Consider the following 21,146-nt stretch of genomic DNA (forward strand, 5'->3'; position numbering starts at 1 on the left):
ATGTCCGTACGTCTATTTTAAACATAGTTTAAATAGTTTTTTTTTGCTAATTTAGGCATGTCAGAATTGTCCTATCAATTTCAAATTTTGCATGGTGATTCCTGTAATAGTTAGGTACGAGTTAGAAAGCGTAGCAACTCTATAATCATTACCAGAATGTCCGTACGTCCATTTTAAACATGTTGTTTTTTTAAATTTTTAACAACAAATTTGTATGTGACCTAATTATTTTATTGGTCTGATTTTTGGTATACTGATTTCTGGGACAACAAAGTACAATATTATAAGCGAAGCAACTCTATAATCAAGTCCTAAAAATGTAAGTATGTCCATAATCATTATCCTGTATCAAGCAGTTTTTCAACAAATATACTTAAATTTTGCTTTGACTCTTATACATTCGCATTCTAATTATTCAGTTCTGACATTACACAAGTGTTAATGTCCGTTTGTCCTACCGTTTCAGAGCTTCGCTTTTATGGATGTTGTCATCCTTGTTTTTATGGTAATCATAGACGTCCAAGGGGGGGGGGGGTAAAGTTGTGATTATCCCCCCCCCCCCAAACGAATTTGGCACCCCCAAATTTTTTTTCATTTTACCACTCCCCCCCCCCCCCCATTTAAAATTTACCCCTACCCTGGTGGTGCCGTAGGCACCCCCAACCACTAAGGAGGGGGTATTTACCCCCCCCCCCCCCCCAAAAAAAAATAAAAAGCTTGGACGTCTATGATGGTAATATAGATTTTTTTTTCAATTTCATCTCAAATATAAATTTTTTAGATATTTGAGATGCTTTTATACAGTATTTTTTTCAGATATTTTTTTGTCTATTAATAGAATGAATAATTTAAGGTGAGTACTTTGCATGATTATTGAAGGTAAAGTTTTTTAGTATGCTCTTAACTCAACTAAAAAGTATTTAAGTTTTGTAAGCATTTAAAATATTTATCAGTCATTTTCTGCTTAATTGGTGCAAGAAAATCTAAGAGGCAAAATTAAAAGATCTTTAAAATATCCCCCTAATAATAAAGCTATGATATATGAAATTTTGAAATGAGAAATCATATAAACAAATACTTATTCAGTATTTGTATTTTTTTGTTCAGTATTTCAGTATTTTTTCTCATTTTAGGATTCAGTATTTTCAGTATTTCCTTTTTTTTCTTCAGTATCAGTATTTTTTTGGTTGTGGCCACACTGTATATAAATAGCCATTATAGTGAAAAAGTATTGTTAAATTCGCAAAATAGCATACCTACCTAACATAACATGTAATATAAAAAATAGAAACAAATTCAAGTATATCTAAGCAAACTAGAACAATAGACCTTATAAACTTTTATCTTTTAGTTAAATATTATTTCTTTAATTAGAAACTATTTACTCTTTTTATAAGTTATTGCCTTATTTAATTTATTGTTTTTTAATTAAAAATTATGCCATTTTGATTAAAAACTATTGTTAGTATCAGTTTTGTCATTCCAGTTTTTGTTTTAAGGGATATAAGGCTATTAGTAACTCAAGATCAAATTTTGTCAATAAGAAAATATTTTTTTCCAGTGACTATCTAGTATCTATCATCATTTATACCAAATATTAACAAATAATTTTGTGTTTGATAAGACACTTTAAAAGAAAAATCATTTCTTTGGCGACAATATTTTTAATGCAATACCTACTCCTTATATCCCTGGTTCAAATAATAATATTAGAGTCTGACCATTGACCATATGTAATAGTCATATATTTTATATAATATTTCTGTGTAATCATATTTAGGTATATATGAATAAGTAAAAAGCAGGGGTGTATAGGTATTCTGCACAAGATTTTTTTTTCCCAGGCTACAAATTTTTTTTATTTCCCCCAGGGTGTCGGAGCCGGGAGCCGCAACATTTTTGGTGGAGCCGGATCCGGAGCCGTATTTTTCGTTAAAAACGGCTCCTGCTCCGGATTAGCTAAAAATGATTTTTTAAAGTAATATTATAGTTTGGCAACGGTCTATTTCCATATAATAAACTGAAAAACTATTGTTACTAACTTAACAAATAGACACACATCCTTCTACTTTTATATAGCTTTAATCAAATAAAAGCAAAATATTTTATATTATTTATTTTATTTTATCAAATTCAATAATGAAAAAAAATTGATATATTAATTTCAAGGTAGGAGCCAGAGCCGGAGCCGCATCAAAATTATACGGCTCCGACACCCTGATCCCCCCCCCCCCCCTAGTTTTTTCTCACCAAGTAGAAAATGGAAAAATATTTCAAGATCTCTATTTTTTATTTATTTTATCCCTCCTACCACACATTTTTTTTATTTTTTTTACCAAGGTGGGGGGGGGGGGGAAATGAAAAAAATGTTTTCGGTTTTCTTAATTTTTACATTTTTTTTCCCCTCCAACTACTTATTTTTTATTCCCCCCCCCCCCCCTAGCAGGGGATCCCATGTAGAATATACACCCCTGGTAAAAAGCCTAAAACATATAAATCAATACCTACCTAGGTACCTTCTTAAACAAACAAATTAAAATTATCAACCTTCACAATAAAGTCTTATTCTCATAAAGTTTTGGGAAATAACCCTTCCTTTTAAAAATGTGAATTAAATTATTTTATTGTGGGTTGATCATCCCATTATTTAGTTATTTTTAGTAGATAGAATAGAGCTTCGCTGTCATTCAATATGTTTGTCCTTAATATAGTATAACTTGAAATATTTAGTCTTATTTACTTATTCATATACTCCCACCTGAAGTTGAAAAAAGATATAAAATTGTAAAATATGCAGAAATTAAATAAAGTGTTATTTTCAGAACTTCCCTATGAGTGTGAATCCTGAATATGAACATGGAAGGAGCAACTACTGAGGTAACACTTCAGGATTTTAATGGTGATTCCTAATTCGAAAAAGCAACATGTAATAACATTAAGTCAAGCATATTTATAATCAAAATAAAAAAATGATAAAAACTCTTGATTACCTAAAGATATTTAAATCAGATTTTTGTGCCGATTTGGAAAAAGTGTTCTGTTTCCTCATTATTTATTAGTGGCTGCTCCCCTAGCATCAGGGGTAAAAATTGGGCAGACAAATAGCCTAAAATCTACCCGGGACCTATGTAAAGCTTAAAACCTTAATAACCATAGGTTATATGGGGAACAGAGTAGCCGCGCAGGATTAGGACACTGCAGGTATAGGCCCCACAGGGTGATGACTACTTCAGAGGTCATGCACTAAAATAATAATTTATTTTAAAGATAAGGAAATAAATTAAGATCGCTGGTGAGGTGATAAGATTTTATTTAATTTTTGTAGATTTTTTATGTGATTTTGGAGGATTTTTCACAAAAACAATTTTGCCTCATTGGCGATGCAGCGACCCTAATTTTTTAAGAATCCACCTCTGTTTTCGTTTGGCACTTGAAGGAAAGTACTTCCTTTTATGTTAATTTTTTCATCCTTGTTAAATAATGATGTTATTAATTAGGTGATGGATGCCCCCCTGGACAGACCTAGAGATGGAGGAGAGGACAGAACTAATCTTATCATTAACTACCTACCACAGGTATAATAAGATCTTGGTAACAGCCGAGCTTTGCACCTTTCTTTTTGAGTTTGGGTCACATAATGCCTTAAATATTTCAAGCGTTGTAACTCTTAAGAGTAAGACATTATACGAAGCCTATTTTAGATACCTACCTACTTTTTATTTATTTTCAAAAGTGTGTTGATCAGAGCAGATTGTATGTTGATGTTATTGTTTAGCTAGGAATTTAAGGGAGAGGACATCTACGATAAATTGATATTGATCACCAATTTCGTTAGACAAAATTCTTAAGGTTTGGACACTATTAAAATTAAACCTTCAAATCAAAATTCATTAGAAGTACCTTAAGACAGATAATGAGATGTACTGTATGTTCCAATCTTGAGGACCCTTCTGATATATATTTATATTTAGTCCATGACAGATAATGAGATGTACTGTATGTTCCAAACTTGTGGACTCTTCTGATCTATATTTATATTTAGTCCATGACAGATAATGAGATGTTTGTATGTTCCATTCTTGTGGACTCTTCTGATATATATTTATATTTAGTCCATGACAGATAATGAGATGTACTGTATGTTCCAAACTTGTGGACTCTTCTGATCTATATTTATATTTAGTCCATGACAGATAATGAGATGTACTGTATGTTCCAAACTTGTGGACTCTTCTGATCTATATTTATGTTTAGTCCATGACAGATAATGAGATGTACTGTATGTTCCAAACTTGTGGACCACTGATTTCGTGTAAGATCATGAGAGATAAAAACACAGGCTACAGCTTTGGCTATGGTTTTGTACAGGTATTAATTAATATTGCATACCTACCTAGCATTTATCTATACTTGATTTTTTAAAGTGTTTTAGCTAGGTGATAATCTGGAATAATCATTAATAAATCATAATGATGCACAATTATCTCACAGTGCACGTAAATGCGCAAAAAATGACTTATTTCACGCGTATTTTGTTCAGTGAAGCCTTCCCTGTGCAGCATTGGATCTTAGCTATTCCAGATTATTTGTAGGCCTTCTTATGCCACTTTAAACGGTGAGCGGACATGATATGTACGTTCAGCCGTTCAGCAATCTTTAAAACCACTAGATTTTTGGTGATATTCATTACCAGGAACATTTTAGTTTTACCATGAACTGGAGTTGACCCAATCTTTTATCTTTACTTATATTTAATTTATATTTCTACTGATATAAATAAATTGATAGATATCTTAATATTTTCAGTACCAGACGCCAGAGGACGCTGCTAAAGCGATCACACAGTTAAATGGTCTACCTGTCAGGTCAGTCGTAGAAAAGATCGTTTAGGGACTTTCAATTTTTTTTTGCGGGGGGTACGTTCATGATTTTTTGAGGGGGGTTAGAGGTAAAATAAGGGGTCTCACAGGTTGAGAGGGTAAACACTCCTTCACCCCCACCCCCTGGACGTCTATGGGGGGGGGGTTAATTTTTTTAAATAGTAACATTTGTTTAAGTTATTTTTGAATTCCCCTTGAATTAGCCTACAATCTAAAATACTCAATGTTGCCATACTAATTTTCTTATTTTTAGTAATAAGAGAATCAAAGTATCGTATAGTCGACCCAACACAGCAGATTTGAAGAATACAAATCTTTTTGTAAATAATGTGCCTCCAGGTAAACCATTTTCAATTGACTTAAAAGATTAGGGGAATGAAGAAAAGGTCCACATGTTTGATATGTATTAAGGATAAGGATGGAAATGCATAGTAAAAACAACTGTTGTTATGTCAGACTTGGCCCAAAATAAACGAAACTCTTTACTGAACTCAGTTACGACAACAAAAGTCGTGCAATCAATGGGTTGTTTTAGTTCCATATGACATACTATAAAGTTAGTCAGGTATATCAAGTTGATTAATGAAAGCTGATGATTGTCTGCTTGTGTTTAGGGGTGTCAGAGGAAGAAGTAGCCAATTTATTTGCACCCTACGGTAAAGTCATAACCAAAAATATTTTGAAGGTAAGTTACAAGTTTTAACTTTTACACCAATAAAAAGATTTTTTTGTAATTCTTTCTCTCCTCTTGTTCCAAAGGACCTCTAAAACAGTAATCTTCCAAAAGTTTGCCTTTGTGTCTTGTGCGTCTGTCATTTACACGTTTAGAAATTTGACATATGACAATAGATTTTCATCAAATTAAAATTTTTGAGGACTGCTTGTCAAAGTAAGGTTTGTCTCAGGGGTGTATATTCTACATGGGATCCCCGGCTCAGGGGGGGGGGGGGGATAAAAAAGGGGGGGGGAAGTTTGTACACTTATAGGAAATGAAATTCAGTACCAAAGTTTGGGAGGGTCGTATGGGCTTGTTTTTAAAGTTATCAACCTAATTCTTTTTGTAGGCTCTCTTATATGACTTGATATACACGGAAAACTTTGAAAATTGAATTTCGGTACTTTCCTTCTAGGGGCTTGTGGAGCAAAAAAACCCCCAAAACACTAAAAATATGAGTTCTGACCTTATTTTTAAAGATATCGATCTGATTTTTTCTTTATAATACTTTTTTAACATACCCGATTCAACGAACCATTACAGATTTCATTTTGGGACTTTCCTTCTAGGGGCTTGTGGAGCAAGAGACCCCCAAAACACAAAAATATGAGTACTGGGCTTATTTTTGAAGATATCGACCTGATTTTGTTTTATAATACTTTTTCAACTTAACCAAATTACGAACCATTACAGATTTCGTTTAGGGACTTTCCTCTTAGGGGCTTTTGGAGCAAGAGACCCTCAAAACACAAAAATATGAGTACTGGGCTTATTTTTGAAGATATCAACCTGCTTTTTTTACATAAAAATAATATTTAAACATAACCGAATCTACGAACCATTACAGATTTCATTTTGGGACTTTCCTTCTAGGGGCTTGTGGAGCAAGATACCCCCAAAAATCATAAAAATATGAGTTGTGGGCTTCTTTTTTAAGATATCAACCTGATTTTTTATATAAAAATACTATTTTAACATAACCGAATCTACGAACCATTAAAGATTTCATTTTGGGACTTTCCTTCTACGGGCTTGTGGAGCAAAAGACCCCCAAAACACTAAAAATATGAGTTCTGAGCTTATTTTTTAAGATATCAACCTGATTTTAAAAAAATAATACTGTTTTAACATAACCAAATTAAGAAAATATTACAGATTTCATTTTGGGACTTTCCTTCTAGGGGCTAGTGGAGCAAAGATTCCAAAACCACTAAAAATATGAGTTCTGAGCTTATTTTTAAAGATATCAACCTGATCTTTTTAAAATAATACTTTTTTAACATAACCGAACTAAGAAACCATTAAGCATTTCATTTTGGGACTTTCCTTCTAGGGGCTTGTGGAGCAAAAGACCCCCAAAACAGTAAAAATATGAGTTCTGAGCTTATTTTTTAAGATAACCTGAGAACTCAATTAATTTAGTTTTGGAGGTGTTTTACCCTACTTTCCCCTAAAAGGAAAGTGCCAAAATGAAATTATTAGTGGCTACCTAGTTCAAACATGTGAAAAAAGTTTTACATGAAAAAAATCAGCTCAATATCTCTAAAAATATTTTTTGGGGGTCTTTTGCCCCACTAGCTACTAGAAGGAAAGTCCCAAAATGAAATCTGTAATGGTTTCTTAGTTCAGTTATGTTAAAAAAAAGTGTTCCTAAAAAAATCAGGTTGATATATTTAAAAATAAGGTCAGAACACATATTTTTAGTGTTTTTGGGGTCTTTTGCTCCACAAGCCCCTAGAAGAAAAGTCCCAAAATGAAATCTGTAATGGTTCGTAGATTCGGTTATGTTAAAATAGTATTTTTATATAAAAAAGCAGGTTGATATCTTTAAAAATAAGCTCAGAACTCATATTTTTAGTGTTTTTGGGGTCTTTTGCTCCACAAGCCCGTAAAAGGAAAGTCCTAAAATGAAAGCTGTAATGGTTCGTAGATTCGGTTATGTTAAAATAGTATTTTTTTATTATATAAAAAAATAAGGTTGATATCCTAAAAGAGAAGCCCACAACTCATATTTTTATGATTTTTGGGGGTCTCTTGCTCCACAAGCCCCTAGAAGGAAAGTCCCAAAATGAAATCTGTAATGGTTCGTAGATTCGGTTATGTTTAAATATTATTTTTATGTAAAAAAAAGCAGGTTGATATCTTCAAAAATAAGCCCAGTACTCATATTTTTGTGTTTTGGGGGTCTCTTGCTCCAAAAGATCCTAAGAGGAAAGTCCCTAAACGAAATCTGTAATGGTTCGTTAATTCGGTTAAGTTAAAAAAGTATTATAAAACAAAATCAGATCGATATCTTCAAAAATAAGCCCAATACTCATATTTTTGTGTTTTGGGGGTCTCTTGCTCCACAAGCCCCTAGAAGGAAAGTCCCAAAATGAAATCTGTAATGGTTCGTTGATTCGGGTATGTTAAAAAAGTATTATAAAGAAAAAATCAGGTCGATATCTTTAAAAATAAGGTCAGAACTCATATTTTTAGTGTTTTGGGGGGTCTTTTGCTCCACAAGCCCCTAGAAGGAAAGTACCGAAATTCAATTTTCAAAGTTTTCCGTGTATATCAAGTCATATAAGAGAGCCTACAAAAAGAATTAGGTTGATAACTTTAAAAACAAGCCCATACGACCCTCCCAAACTTTGGTACTGAATTTCATTTCCTATAAGTGTACAAACTTCCCCCCCCCTTAGTGGTTGGAGGGGAAAACATGTAAAAATTAAGAAAACTGAAAACATTTTTTCCATTTCCCCCCCCCCTCCCCCCCCTTGGTAAAAAAATAAAAGAATGTGTGGTAGGAGGGTTAAAATAAATAAAATATAGAGTTCTTTAAATATATTTCCATTTCCCCCCCTACTTGGTGAGAAAAAACTAGGGGGGGAAAAATAAAGAAATTTGTAGCCGGGGAAAAAAAATAAATCTTGTGCAGAATATACACCCCTGGTTTGTCTTGTCATTTTTCATTAGATTTTCAATATTTTTCCTGGGAATTATTATCTTTTTGTTACGAGAAGGCATAAAGATATCTGAATGTGTGTTGTTATGTACATTATATGTGCACTAGCGGCTTCGCTAGTACTACTGGTGCTTGGTCTAATGTGTTCCCAAGAAGAAGAAAAATTTGGGGGGGGGGTGGATTTTCATTTTTTAGGGGGTTTAGGGGTGTCCCACCCCCCAAGAAAATAGCTTAAAACCACTACAGGACCAATAGGTATATACCCTGAAGAGTAGAATCCGATCGGTTTTAGTGGTTACCGAGATCTTAAGGGACGGACGGACAGACAGACGGACGGACAGACAGACGGACGGACAGACAGACATCATTCTTCTTTGGGCAGGTTTATCAACACTTTTTAGGAATAAGCATCTAGTATATAATTTAATTTTTCCGTCGGTCTGTCAGTCATGCCACAAATATGAATATTAAAAAAATACAAAAATATGTGAGAAAGGTTTAGTGATTTTTTATTTAATAAACCTATTCTTTGAATCTTTATACTAATAAATGCCCTTTAAATCTTTTAGTCCGTATCCATCCATCTCTGATTTTTATTGTCACTGTCTCCCTTATTTTAGAATTCTAATGGTACGAACAAGGGCATTGCCTTCATCCGGTACAGTAAGAAAACTGAGGCTGAGGAGGCCATTACACATTTAAACGGACATTATTTCCCAGGTATGTCCCGCGCCACAGGTAAGACATCACGCGGACATTATGGTTGAAGGTGGGGGATGGGGGAGGTGTTTCATGTTCATACATCCCGTCTAGTAAATTATGAAATATCCCCGAAAGCGACTTAATAAAAAGAATCCTTGTTAAAAATACTGGGCGTTTTTTGGTATGACCATAAAGTCGCAAGTAGGTCCTGCGCCAAAGGTAAGACATCACGCGGACATTATAACAAAAGGAGGGAGATTTGATTAGGGGGGGGGGTAGATATACCACACTTTTCTGGGATCTTGCTGAGTCAAGTATCAACTGTTGGGAATATCAAAGGATGACTCCATGCAAAATTTGAGCCGGATCCGGCCAAAACCGGCCGTGAATTTTATGAAAAACCGGTTTTTTCCGGTTTTTAGGGGGTATCTGTAAATCGATTCAGCTGGAGCAAAACCGGTTAGAGGTACAAAAAATTTTACTTCACATGAAATTTAGCCAATGCAATTGCGTACAAAAATGTACTTCATCATCAACTTGATTGGACAACTCTTTCCCCTCCTAAATGTCCATTAAAACCTCGGAAACGGCAAAAATCGCCAAAAATCACGCCTTCGGCGGCAAATAACGGCTAAACGGTCAGCCGGAGGCGAATGAAACATAAATAAAGAAATGTCTGCCTCAAAAAGTTGTTCAACATCAAAGAGATGCTTGAAGTCTCTAAAACGACTCCTTCCCCTCCTTTAAGGGGAAAAACTGAAAAAACGTGATTTTCAAAAGTATGCCCACTTCGTGGGTGTGGGGGGCACTGAACCCATCACCCCAGGGTCACCAAATATAAAGTCTAGGCGGCCCACAATGCTGAATTTTCACCAAGTGAAAGTCTTGTGTCATTATCTCTTATGAGAAAAAAGTTATTAATTAATTAAAATTTCAAATTGTGATTTTTTGATGGATTTCTTTGATGAAATGACAGGCTGGTAAATTTTTAGGCCATTTTTTGCTGTTTTCGGCCCGCCACGACCAAACGGTTTGAGATAATCTCACGGGACCTTTTGCCTGACCTAAGCCTGGTTATTTGTAAGGTCTAAGAAAAAAAAAATCCCGGATTGGATGAAGCACGACGTCGCTGCGTGCCGTCAAAAATCGCTGGTCGGCTCATTTTGCCCCCTCAAACCCTCACCTCGTGCCATTTTTCTGTGTAAAGATTATAATTATAATCTTTTGCGTAAGTCTGTTTTTTTTTTCTAGACCTCACAAATAACCAGACTTAGGTTGGGCAAAAGGTCCCATGAGATTATCTCAAACCGTTTGGGCGTGACGGCCCAAAAACCGCAAAAAATGGCCTAAAAATTGACCGGCCTGTCATTTCATCAAAGAAATCCATCAAAAAATCACAATTTGAAATTTTAATTAATTAATAACTTTTTTCTCATAAGAGATAATGACACAAGACTTTCACTTGGTGAAAATTCAGCATTGTGGGCCGCCTAGACTTTATATTTGGTGACCCTGGGGTGACGGGTTCAGTGCCCCCCACACCCACAAAGTGGGCATACTTTTGAAAATCACGTTTTTTCAGTTTTTCCCCTTAAAGGAGGGGAAGGAGTCGTTTTAGAGACTTCAAGCATCTCTTTGATGTTGAACAACTTTTTGAGGCAAACATTTATTTATGTTTCATTCACCTCCGGCTGACCGTTTAGCCGTTATTTGCCGCCGAAGGCGTGATTTTTGGCGATTTTTGCCGTTTCCGAGGTTTTAATGGACATTTAGGAGGGGAAAGAGTTGTCCAAACAAGTTGATGATGAAGTACATAATTGTACGCAATTGCATTGGCTAAATTTCATGTGAAGTAAAATTTTTTGTACCTCTAACCGGTTTTGCTCCAGCTGAATCGATTTACAGATACCCCCTAAAAACCGGAAAAAACCGGTTTTTCATAAAATTCACGGCCGGTTTTGGCCGGATCCGGCTCAAATTTTGCATGGAGTCATCCTTTGATATTCCCAACAGTTGATACTTGACTCAGCAAGATCCCAGAAAAGTGTGGTATATCTAGGGGGGGGGGTTGTATTTTCAGAGATCCCGTAAAAGAAGTGTCTAGGTAGTACATTTAGAAAATATGTTTTTTTCTAGAAGACCCTAAGTCCCAGGTATTTCCTGCAATATAGGCAACAAAAGCAGGCGAACATTAGGGTTGATACGGGGGGGGGGGGGGTGTCTACAGAGATACCGTAAAACAAAGTACAAATCAGTTTTCTGTTTTAATAAAAGTTTTTTTTTATTACACTTTTTTATAACATTGTAACTTACAACCAATCAAGGAGAAGGAGGTGACATTGGACTTTTTATTACAGTGGCCCCAACGTTTTATAATAACTTTTTTATTTGTCGGCTCAACAACTTGTGATACTTTCATTGAATTTAGATCGATTGGTTCATTAAGTTGAGTGTCCTAACGTTTAAACCATCGACATAATCTACGAAGGGTCAATTTTGTGTATCGTTATTGGGGATGTACAATGTACATTAATTTATCGGCCATTGTCTTATCCTGTCTTATCTCTGGACAAAAAAAGAGTCCAACGGTTTTTTATTATTTGCAAAGGTGTATATTCTGAATAAGATTTATTTATGTCCCCTTCTGCAAAATATTTAATTTTTCCACAAAAGTTTTTTCCCCTAAGGAGGAGGGGGGGGGGGGGAAATAATATGTTAGTACTCTTCATTCATTTTATTAACTTTTCCCCCTCCCACATATTTTTCTTATTTTTTTCTCCCAAAGGAGGATAAAAAACTTGAAAAAATATTTTCAGAACTGCTCATATCTTCATTTTTTTCGCACTCCTACATATTTTTTTATTCCCCCCCCCCCCCCCCCACCATTTAGCAGAGGATCCTATTCTGAATATACACCCAGGGATCTATAGGGATAAGACAATGGCCGATAAATTGATGTACACCCCCCAATGATGAACACAAAATAACACCTTTTGTAGATTACAATTAGTGATTGAAAAGTTTGGACACTGAACTAAATGAACCAACCTATTAAGATTCAATGAAAGTCCCAAAGGTTGTTTAGCCCATGAAAACGGTATTACAAGACTTTGGTGACTAGTGTAATAAACAGCGCTCATTGTCCCCTTCCTCCCTGATATGCACCCCTGATTATTTGTTAAGGGTGCACCGTGCCTCTGGAAGTAAAGGTTGCCGAGGATCATGGCAAACAGAAAGCAGCCTTCTATGCAGGATTCTCAGTTAGTCAACAAGAGGTAGAGGTAAACATTTAGTTAGGTCTTCAGGAATATGAGCATGGACGATAAAAAAGAGAGGGGGGGGAGGGGGTGGATGTGGTGACTCGTTACACGACATACCAGCTATTTTATTTTTGGTACTACTCTCTTAGTTTTAGAGAGTTTTTGGTAAAATCTTTTTGGTTGTGTCAATAATGGGGGGGGGGGGGGGGAGTTCTGACACATTTGCGTAAACCTGGTGTATAGGCTTTATCTTTGGACTGAGAGGATAGGTTATTAGGGATAAAATCATTCTTATATGATTAATTTCCCCAAGATTTAAGATTTTTTGGATAGGCCTCCAGGTTCCGGAGCTCCAGGCCTCCAGGTGATCTCTCTACAGGTAAAAATGAAAAAAAAAAATTTTTTTAAGAGTTAGATGTCAGCTTATGAGACAAAATATGTATGTTTTTTCTTCAAATATGTGAAAAACAATCAAAAAGAAGCATATTTTGTTTCATAAGTTAACCTCTAACTCTTCAAAAAAAAAATCTTATTTTTAATTTTTACCTGTACAGAGACCACCTGGAGGCCTGGAGCTCCGGAACCTGGAGGCCTATCCAAAAAATCTTAAATCTGGGGGGAAATTCATCATATAAGAATGATTTTATCCCTAATAACCTATCCTCTCAGTCCAAAGATAAAGCCTATACACCAGGTTTACGCAAATGTGTCAGAACTTCCCCCCCCCCTTACCCTAAGTTAAAATAAAATTGCTGGTATGTCGTGTAAATAGTCAACACATCCCCCCCCCCCCATCCCCTTTACATCTCAAATGTTGAATGGTGATAAATAAAGTTAAACCTTTTCTAGATTAAAATTCTTATATGAAAATAATAGACACTGTTAGTTTAAATCAACTAGGTATCTAATCAATATTTAATAACAATACTCAGTAAAATTCAGCTAATATTCACTAAATATTTTTCACTAATATTTTTGTCTATGGTTCTTTTCAATAAGGAATACACATATTTAGTGAATATTAGCTTTCTACTACTGTTTTTAAGCCCTAAAACTCACACCTTTACGGAATTATAGCACAACCTACTTCCCCCTTTTTTTATGACTTTAAGATGTAACTAAACGAAAATATTATTATTCCGTTAATATACCTACAAATGTTACTTTTACAATTGAGGTATTGAGTTATCTAACACCCAATAGACTACTAACTTTTGTCTGGAGGTCCTAACTGCGCATATTTGTGGACATATGCAATGCATTTTGACTTTACAGGCTCTTAATTATGCATAATATAACAAGGATGACAACATCCATAAAAGCGAAGCTCTGAAATGGAAGGACAAACGGACATTAAGACTTGTATAATGTCAGAACTGAATAATTAAAATGCGAATGTATAAGAGTCAAAGCAAAATAGTAAGTAAATTTGTTGAAAAACTGCTTGATACAGGATAATGATTATGGACATACTTACATTTTTAGGACTTAATTATAGAGTTGCTTCGCTTATATTATTGTACTTTGTTGTCCTAGGAATCAGTATACCAAAAATCAGACCAATCGGATAATTAGGTCACATACAAATTTGTTTTAAAAAATGTAAAAAAAATCAACATGTTTAAAATGGACGTACAGACATTCTGGTAATGATCATAGAGTTGCTACGCTTTCTAACTCGTACCTAACTATTACAGGAATCACCATTCAAAATTTGAAATCGATAGGACAATTATAACATGCCTAAATTAACAAAAAAGCTATTTAAAAAAGTAAAAAAATCAACATGTTTAAAATGGACGTACGGACATTTTGGTAATGATTATAGAGTTGCTACGCTTTCTAAATCGTACCTAACTACTTAAGGAATCACCATGCAAAATTTGAAATCGATAGGACAATTCTAACATGTCTAAATTAACGAAAAAAGCTATCCGTTACGGACGGACGGACGGACGGACCGGCCCTTTATTATAGAAAAGCTTCGCTTTTAAAAATGAAAATATATAGGACAATCATTTTTGCTTGTTATAGATATTTGATTTCCTGATTTTTTTCAGGGCAACTTTGACAACGACTATGGAACGGGGGCGTGGGCAGGATCTGGGCGAGGCAGGGGTAGTGGCGGGGGCGGAGGTAGGGGAGGTTCACACATGGGGGGCAACATAGCTGCTAGTATGGCTGCAACTGGTAAGATACTTTTTATCTATCTTGACTATTGGTTTCGCTCCTTGTAGTAAAATAGACTTAAATTAATCCAGGACTTATGTAAAGCTTTATTAAATGGAGGAATTTAATCACTTCAGAGATTCGGTAGATTTTAATGGACAAACAAAAATTCTTAATACTTAGTTTAAAGGCCAAATTATTTTAGTTCTAATATCATTATTTTACAGATATTAAATTTATTGCATGAGTGTTACCAGAAACAACTAAATGTATATTCAGATTATTTTATTTTGACTAAATGATCAATTTAAACTTTATTAAGGTATTAATAAAAGTCTTTATAAAGAAAACCTTATAGGTTACGGTTACGGGTATAGCGCGATGCAGCACGGGGCGCAGCGCGCTCCTCCCGGTCAGTCCAGATATAATCCCGCCAGTCGGGGAGGCATGGCCGCTAAAGGCGTGTATCCACCGGTCCGAGGCGGTGCGGCCCCAACTCAAGGAAAGTGTTCTTACATTTTTGCAATTTAAGCAAAAACATAACATATTGGCGAAAAGTGGTAGTTTTTTTTTCAACAAACGTTAGATCTTTTGTGTTGCTGTCTTACTTAACCGCAAAAAAGCCTAAAACCTTAACAGAAGGGTATAAGGCTTAGCTTAATTTGTACTTGTAGATCAATCGGTCTAAACACGACAATTAACCTTTAAAATTGCCCTAAGAACTCAAATTAAAAACAGTTGTTGGTGGTGCATCATGGGGAGGCGGAGCTGGCAGCGGGGGCGCTGCAAACGGAGCGGCAGGAGGCGGCGGGTGGGGCGGTACAGGACAGAGAGGGGGGCGGGGTGGGTTTGGAGATGATAGTATAGCCTGGAATTAGGCATTATCACCAGGTGAGATTAAGGTAATATTTAAATACATATTATGCCAAGTAGGTAGGTATGAATTAAAAACATTTTTTTGAAGATGTATTGGTAATAATTTTTTTATATTTTTTAAAAAGTATTTAGGTAGTACTGTTTCCTTTAAACTTAGTATTCATATTTTAGGTTCAGTAAATCCAACAGACCCTTTTACAGGCTTCCCCTCCTATCTCTCCTCCCCTTGTATGCCAGGTGTCCCGCCTTTCTACTCCTCAGACCCAATTCCATTCACCACCAATCCTGCGGGGACCTCTCATCCCTTTTCGCCGCTTTTTTCTCTTTCACCCAACCCGTTGCCCGCCGGCCTGCTCAACCAAAGTCCTGAGAATGGCGGTGTTGAGGCGGTTCCGTTTGTGCCGCAAAGCCCGCCGCCGGACCAACGTCAGATGGCGACATATTTGTCGGGAAGTCCGCCTTTAATGTCATCTATTCAGTATTTTACAGGTAAATGCAATTTTATCTTGAGTCCAAGGAGTGAGGGGTAATCAAACTGTAAATCATAATGGTACCAAAAGTTTTTAAAACTTGCTTTCTCATTCATTATATCAAAAACTGGAAACTTTAATTTGATCTTAAATTGGTCAGTTCAAATTAGTAATTCGGCATATAAAATCCGATTTTCATCAGATTTTTAAATAGTTTTTACTTATTAAGAAGTATTAGAAAATAGAAAGTCTTTCTATGAAGTAATGTGATGTCTTTTTTTGTTTTGAAATCTAGCACATAAATTACCATGGTCATTTTATAGAAAACTAATTCTCAATTCTGTTAAAACTAGATTCCATGTTTGGTGGAACTCCATCTACTCCTAATGGATGTGAGGGGGTGGTTGGTCTCGGAGGGGAGTCAATACTTCACTTTCCATCTTATCTACCATCTCCAACACAGGTATAGTCAGTCAGTGAGGGAGGGGACTTTAGGCTAGTGTTAACTACTCTAGTCCCCAAAGTTTTATAGTAACGTTTTCTTATCTGTTGGCTTATCAACTGTGGGGACTTTAATTGAATTTTGATTGGTTGGTCCATTAGGCACAAACGTTCCTCAATATATTGGCCATTGTCTTATCCCTTTATATCCCTGGGTAATAATGGTATAGTGCTTTATTTTTCTCTTTTATATATAAACTAGCGGATACGTCCCCTAGAGGCCTCTAGGGGCACTTGAGGAGGAGAGAGTCGAATTTAATAATTAAATTTCTTAATTAGATTTTAAAAGAAAAAATATAAAAAAATTTTGGGGGGGGGGCCAAAAAAAAATTTTTTTTTGGGGGGGGGATACTCCCCTCTCATTTTTAATTTTAGTTAAAAAATTAAAAAAAAAATTTTTTTTTAGGGGGGGGATTTTTCATTTTTTGGGGGGGTTGGGGGTGTCCCACCCCCCAAGAAAATAGTTATAAACCTTCCCGGGACTTATGAGAAGCTACCCTGTTAAGGAGAACCCAAACAGTTCAGGGGTTAGCGAGATCCTTCGGTACAAACATACAAACACACAAACACACAAACTCACAAACACACAAACATCCTGTTACTTTATTATAAGGATTATCCACCTATTCAAAACAAATTTTTAAATCATTAGTTTAGACTTCTAAATCCGTGGTTTCCTTAAAGACTGTCTGTCTGTGGTTAAAGCATTTTTTAAAAATTTTCGGTGGGGGGTTGTTTGGTCATGTAATTAATTGTGCACTAAAGTATATCTTTTTTTTGTAGAATAGATGTCATTAATAGAAAAATCGACTATCTTTGTAAATTGTGTGTTACATTATAAAAACAAAACTGTAAAAGCTTTCTTTGCTTTTTCACAACAAAAAACATTTTTTTGTAGGATATATCAACGCTTAGCGGTTGTTCCTCGCCTGTACCCACCCCCACACAACTAGCCGCCATCATACAAACTATTTCGTCGCCAGTAAAGGGTTCATCCGGCCTGCCCCCCATTGCTGGTCCTAAATTAGCATCAGGTATATTTACTTGTAGCGCAAATCTTTATCCTATAGAAAGGAATGTACATCGAGTTATAGTCTTATCCCTTTAAAATCTATTTATTTAATTGTTCGTATGGCTAAAAAATCCTGGGTATAATAATACATACAAATACAAAAATGTAAAAAAAAGTGGATGTTTGTTTTAGTTAGTGAAGTAATAATAAACATACCTAACTGTTTATTTTTTTTAGTATTCACTCCAATGTCCAACACTCCCCCCAATTTCCAGGGCCTCGCTATGAACAGCCGTATTTTCTCTCCCCCACCCCGTCCAGGGACACCCGCTCCCCAAACACCTACTACACACGACGCCCCAAATCAACCACCCCAAACACCCAAGATGCACCCAACAACGAAAGAGTCCCTTTTCTCCCGACTGGGCAGGAAAATTGCAAAATCTTCTGGGAACAAGTCAGTCCAGCCAGAACATGATTCTACCAACGCGGGAAGCATTAGTCAAGAAAAATGCTCAGTTAACGGGTGGTCTGACACATTAACTTATGTAGCAACAAATACGGCAGCAAATGACTGTTATGTTACTTCAAACCCAGAACAGTTTTTCAATAACAACTATGTGAGTAGCCCAGTTACTAAACTGGCAAATCTTCTAAATGAAAAGTTGATTATAAATGGTGAAACTCCTGGGGTACTGCCGTTGTCAAGCACACCACCCCCCTCGACAACTGCTGTAGTGTCATCTAATGAGCCAAGAGCATCATCATGCCCCGCGTCAACTGCAGTAACACCTTCTACAAAGAGCTCTCCGGCGCATGCTGTAAATGGAACTCCCAACAAAGATTTAGGTAAAAATTACGTTTTACAGTTTTAATAAGTTTATGACTTGTGTATCCTATTATGGTAAAGAACTAGGTTTTTTATCCTAATCTATGCCTACGGCTTCAACAGGAAAAATATAATACACTTTTTTATTTTTTTTATATATTGAATGTTATCGATGTTTTATTATGTTTTAGCTTTTTTGGGTATAAAGTTTACAGCTCTAAGTTTGTATATTATAGTCATTTAGGCGAGGGTTGTTTTTTCACGTATGAAGATCAGCAGCAACAGTCTTATCCTATCCAGCAGTCGGAGGGCCTTCCACTGAATCCTGTTTTGGGTTCTCCACTGCCCTTTAATCCCTATATTTTCCAGGTAAATGGATATATTTTTACCAGAATCTTACACCAGATTTTCATGACCTCTACTAAAGTGAAACACGCAACGGGCTAAAATAACGATTTCCCCCTACCACCCCTTTTTCCCTATCGCGTCTCCTACTGATTGAACAAACTGACCAATAAATGAGTTCTATGTTAGCAAGCTAAATTGTCGATAATTTTTTCCCTGTCATAATATCCACGTATATTTTACATCCATTTTCAGGTATTAGTACCTTTTTATCAAAGAAATGTAAACATTGTCCAAAAATATGTAAAATTTACTAAGCTACCTCGAAACTCCCTTTGGTATTGTTTTTGAATAAGAGTGAAAAATGCTTCGGATACCATAACTTATATGTGGTTGACCTATCCCCGTCAAATGGGTAAAAAAAATATGCCTTTTTATGTGGACTGATCAGTTCAGTTGATTCCAAGATAAAATTTGATAACGGGGTCATAAAGTGGTTAAAAAAGGCTAAACCCCGCTGTTTTAGGGAATTTTTAGCCCTCAGAAACAGCTGAATGCATTTCCTAGGTCGAATCTAATCGTAATTAATCATAAGATTGTAATCTAGTTATTTTTCTAGGTGCTTAGTCCTCCTTTCCTTTAACGTCACCTGGCACAAACTCTTTTCCAACAAGAACAAATGTCATCAAACCTGTGAAGATTAAGATACTTTTAGTAGTATTTTAATTACTGTAAAATTATAAATGTATATTTTTTTATTTATTGTTAATTTTTTCTATATTTTTTCAGATATATATTGATATGATGATAAAAAATATACATTTATGATTGGTCAGTGGTCTGTAGTATTATTTCTGAACCTGATTATAATATCCTTTTCAATTTAACGAAACTGAAAGAGTTTTTTTTTTAGTTAAAAGATACATACAGTAAAAATTTGAGATGTTTTACACTTTTTTTAGATAGACAGATCTCTTTTTCTTTCATTGTATAATTCTGTCTTTAAATTATTTGTTGGCATTATTAATCTAAATTATTTTTTTCCTAAAAATTTACTAAACTCTTTCAGTATCATTTTGCATAAACCTGATGTTTTTAACTTTTTCATAATAATAAGCAATTAATAGTTTTTCTTTATTTTTGAAAATAACAAAGTAAGCATTTTCACCCTTTTTTAACACTAAAATTATCAATATTTTTTGCGAGCTTAGGCATATTTTTCATAGAAATATTTGATGTTTTTTTTGCTAAATTCCTTAATGATTATCTAATTGTAATTATAAATAACCCTTTTCATTGTTATTTAATATTTCTTTAAAAATAAATCAAAATTTTTGTGAATTTTGTATTAAAGTTTCAAAATCGGTTTTTATGCAAGCCTTTTTTTTACAATATTGATTATTTTCTCTAAACCTTATTACAAAATTCACTAATGTGTTTATCTTATATTGAAACAAATGGTGATTTTAATACAAGTCTTAAATTTTTGTATTGTAAGAAGATTATATTTTGTTTTTGTTTTTTGCTTAAAGTTTTTTATTTTTTTTCACACAGTATCTTTTATGTAATTTTAGCTGATCAACACAGTTTTTCAAAGAACTAAATGTACCTGTCTTTTTTTTTAAAGATTAAAGCTAAAAACTTGGAGCAAGTCCAGTAAGTCAATTTGTTTGAGATTTAAAATCAGCTTTATTATTACAAATACTGTGTGACTAAAACATTTTTTTCATCAGAGGTGGATTCTTAAAAAAATTTGCCCCACTAATCGCTTAGTGGGGCAAAATTGTTTTCGTGAAAAATCTTCCAAAATCACATAAAAAATCTACAAAAATTAAATAAAATCTTATGTTAATAACCCTTCTATGATTTTGTTTAATTTTTGTAGATTTTTAATGTGATTTTAGTGGATTTTTCACGAAAACAATTTTGCTCCACTAAGCGATTAGTGTGACAAATTTTTTTAAGAATCCAACTCAGTTCTTTTTACCCAAGTTAGGTATGTATGCCTGATTTTTTTTTCATTTTTATTTAGTGAGGTCAATATTTGTTTGTATTGTGTATAGTTTCTTTGATAACAGAGTTATTTAATTTTTTTTTATTTACTTACAAAGTTGCTCCTCGCATTGTGATCTATTTTTTTTCAGATTAATAATTTTGGTGGGAAAGTTAAATAAACAATGTCGCGTTCTCCCAAAGGAGGGGGGATGTTTTCCTCCGCTGCTGGGGGAAGTTATGGGGGTCCATCCACAAGGGGAGGTAGCAGAGGCATGTCTAATAATAGGTATTGTTAATGAATTAAAATATAAGAATTTAAATATCCATAGGTTAATTTTTAAAGTTTTTGAGCAGTTCTAAAAATATTTTTCCCCTCTTTTGGGGAAAAAACAAGAAATGTATGTGGGAGGGGTTGAAAAAATGAATAAAATAAAGAGTTCTTAAA

General features: G+C 34.8%; 3 protein-coding genes across 7 annotated transcripts in view; all 3 read left to right on the plus strand.

Annotated features, from left to right (window-relative positions):
- The window catches only part of mRNA-cap (RNA guanylyltransferase and 5'-phosphatase mRNA capping enzyme), a 14,871-nt gene extending 12,047 nt beyond the window's left edge, over positions 1-2,824 (plus strand). The window contains exons 22-23 of the mRNA XM_080174304.1: positions 1,213-1,780; positions 2,731-2,824. The gene's annotated coding sequence lies outside the window, so the exon portion shown is untranslated. The remainder of the gene's footprint in view (positions 1-1,212; positions 1,781-2,730) is intronic.
- Positions 2,765-20,851, plus strand: LOC145329865 (ELAV-like protein 4). Of its 5 annotated transcripts, XM_080174305.1 has the most exons (12): positions 2,765-2,877; positions 3,498-3,575; positions 4,255-4,368; positions 4,807-4,865; positions 5,134-5,219; positions 5,495-5,565; positions 9,163-9,280; positions 12,428-12,525; positions 14,565-14,694; positions 15,032-15,173; positions 15,410-15,575; positions 15,721-15,859. In XM_080174305.1, exons 1-11 carry the CDS (start codon positions 2,851-2,853, stop codon positions 15,549-15,551), a joined length of 1,065 nt encoding a protein of 354 aa, XP_080030431.1. In that variant the 5' UTR covers positions 2,765-2,850; the 3' UTR covers positions 15,552-15,575; positions 15,721-15,859. The 5 variants fall into 5 exon arrangements, 1 of the variants encoding a protein (XP_080030431.1); XR_013883152.1 differs by lacking the exons at positions 2,765-2,877; positions 3,498-3,575; positions 4,255-4,368; ... (5 more) ...; positions 14,565-14,694; positions 15,032-15,173 and adding exons at positions 16,373-16,482; positions 17,419-17,554; positions 17,770-18,381; ... (1 more) ...; positions 19,326-19,451; positions 19,543-20,851 and having other exon boundaries at positions 15,412-15,575; positions 15,721-16,038; XR_013883150.1 differs by lacking the exons at positions 2,765-2,877; positions 3,498-3,575; positions 4,255-4,368; ... (5 more) ...; positions 14,565-14,694; positions 15,032-15,173 and adding exons at positions 16,373-16,482; positions 17,419-17,554; positions 17,770-18,381; ... (1 more) ...; positions 19,326-19,451; positions 19,543-20,851 and having other exon boundaries at positions 15,438-15,575; positions 15,721-16,038.
- dgt1 (KAT8 regulatory NSL complex subunit dim gamma-tubulin 1) overlaps positions 20,849-21,146 on the plus strand; it is a 20,302-nt gene continuing 20,004 nt past the window's right edge. The window contains exon 1 of the mRNA XM_080174303.1: positions 20,849-20,987. Within this exon, the coding sequence (XP_080030429.1) occupies positions 20,884-20,987 (104 nt within the window). The 5' untranslated portion in view covers positions 20,849-20,883. The remainder of the gene's footprint in view (positions 20,988-21,146) is intronic.

The sequence above is a fragment of the Acartia tonsa genome, chromosome 10, assembly GCF_053477335.1.
Source record: "Acartia tonsa isolate MP-2025a chromosome 10, ASM5347733v1, whole genome shotgun sequence".
NCBI classification, from domain to species: Eukaryota; Metazoa; Arthropoda; class Copepoda; order Calanoida; family Acartiidae; genus Acartia; species Acartia tonsa.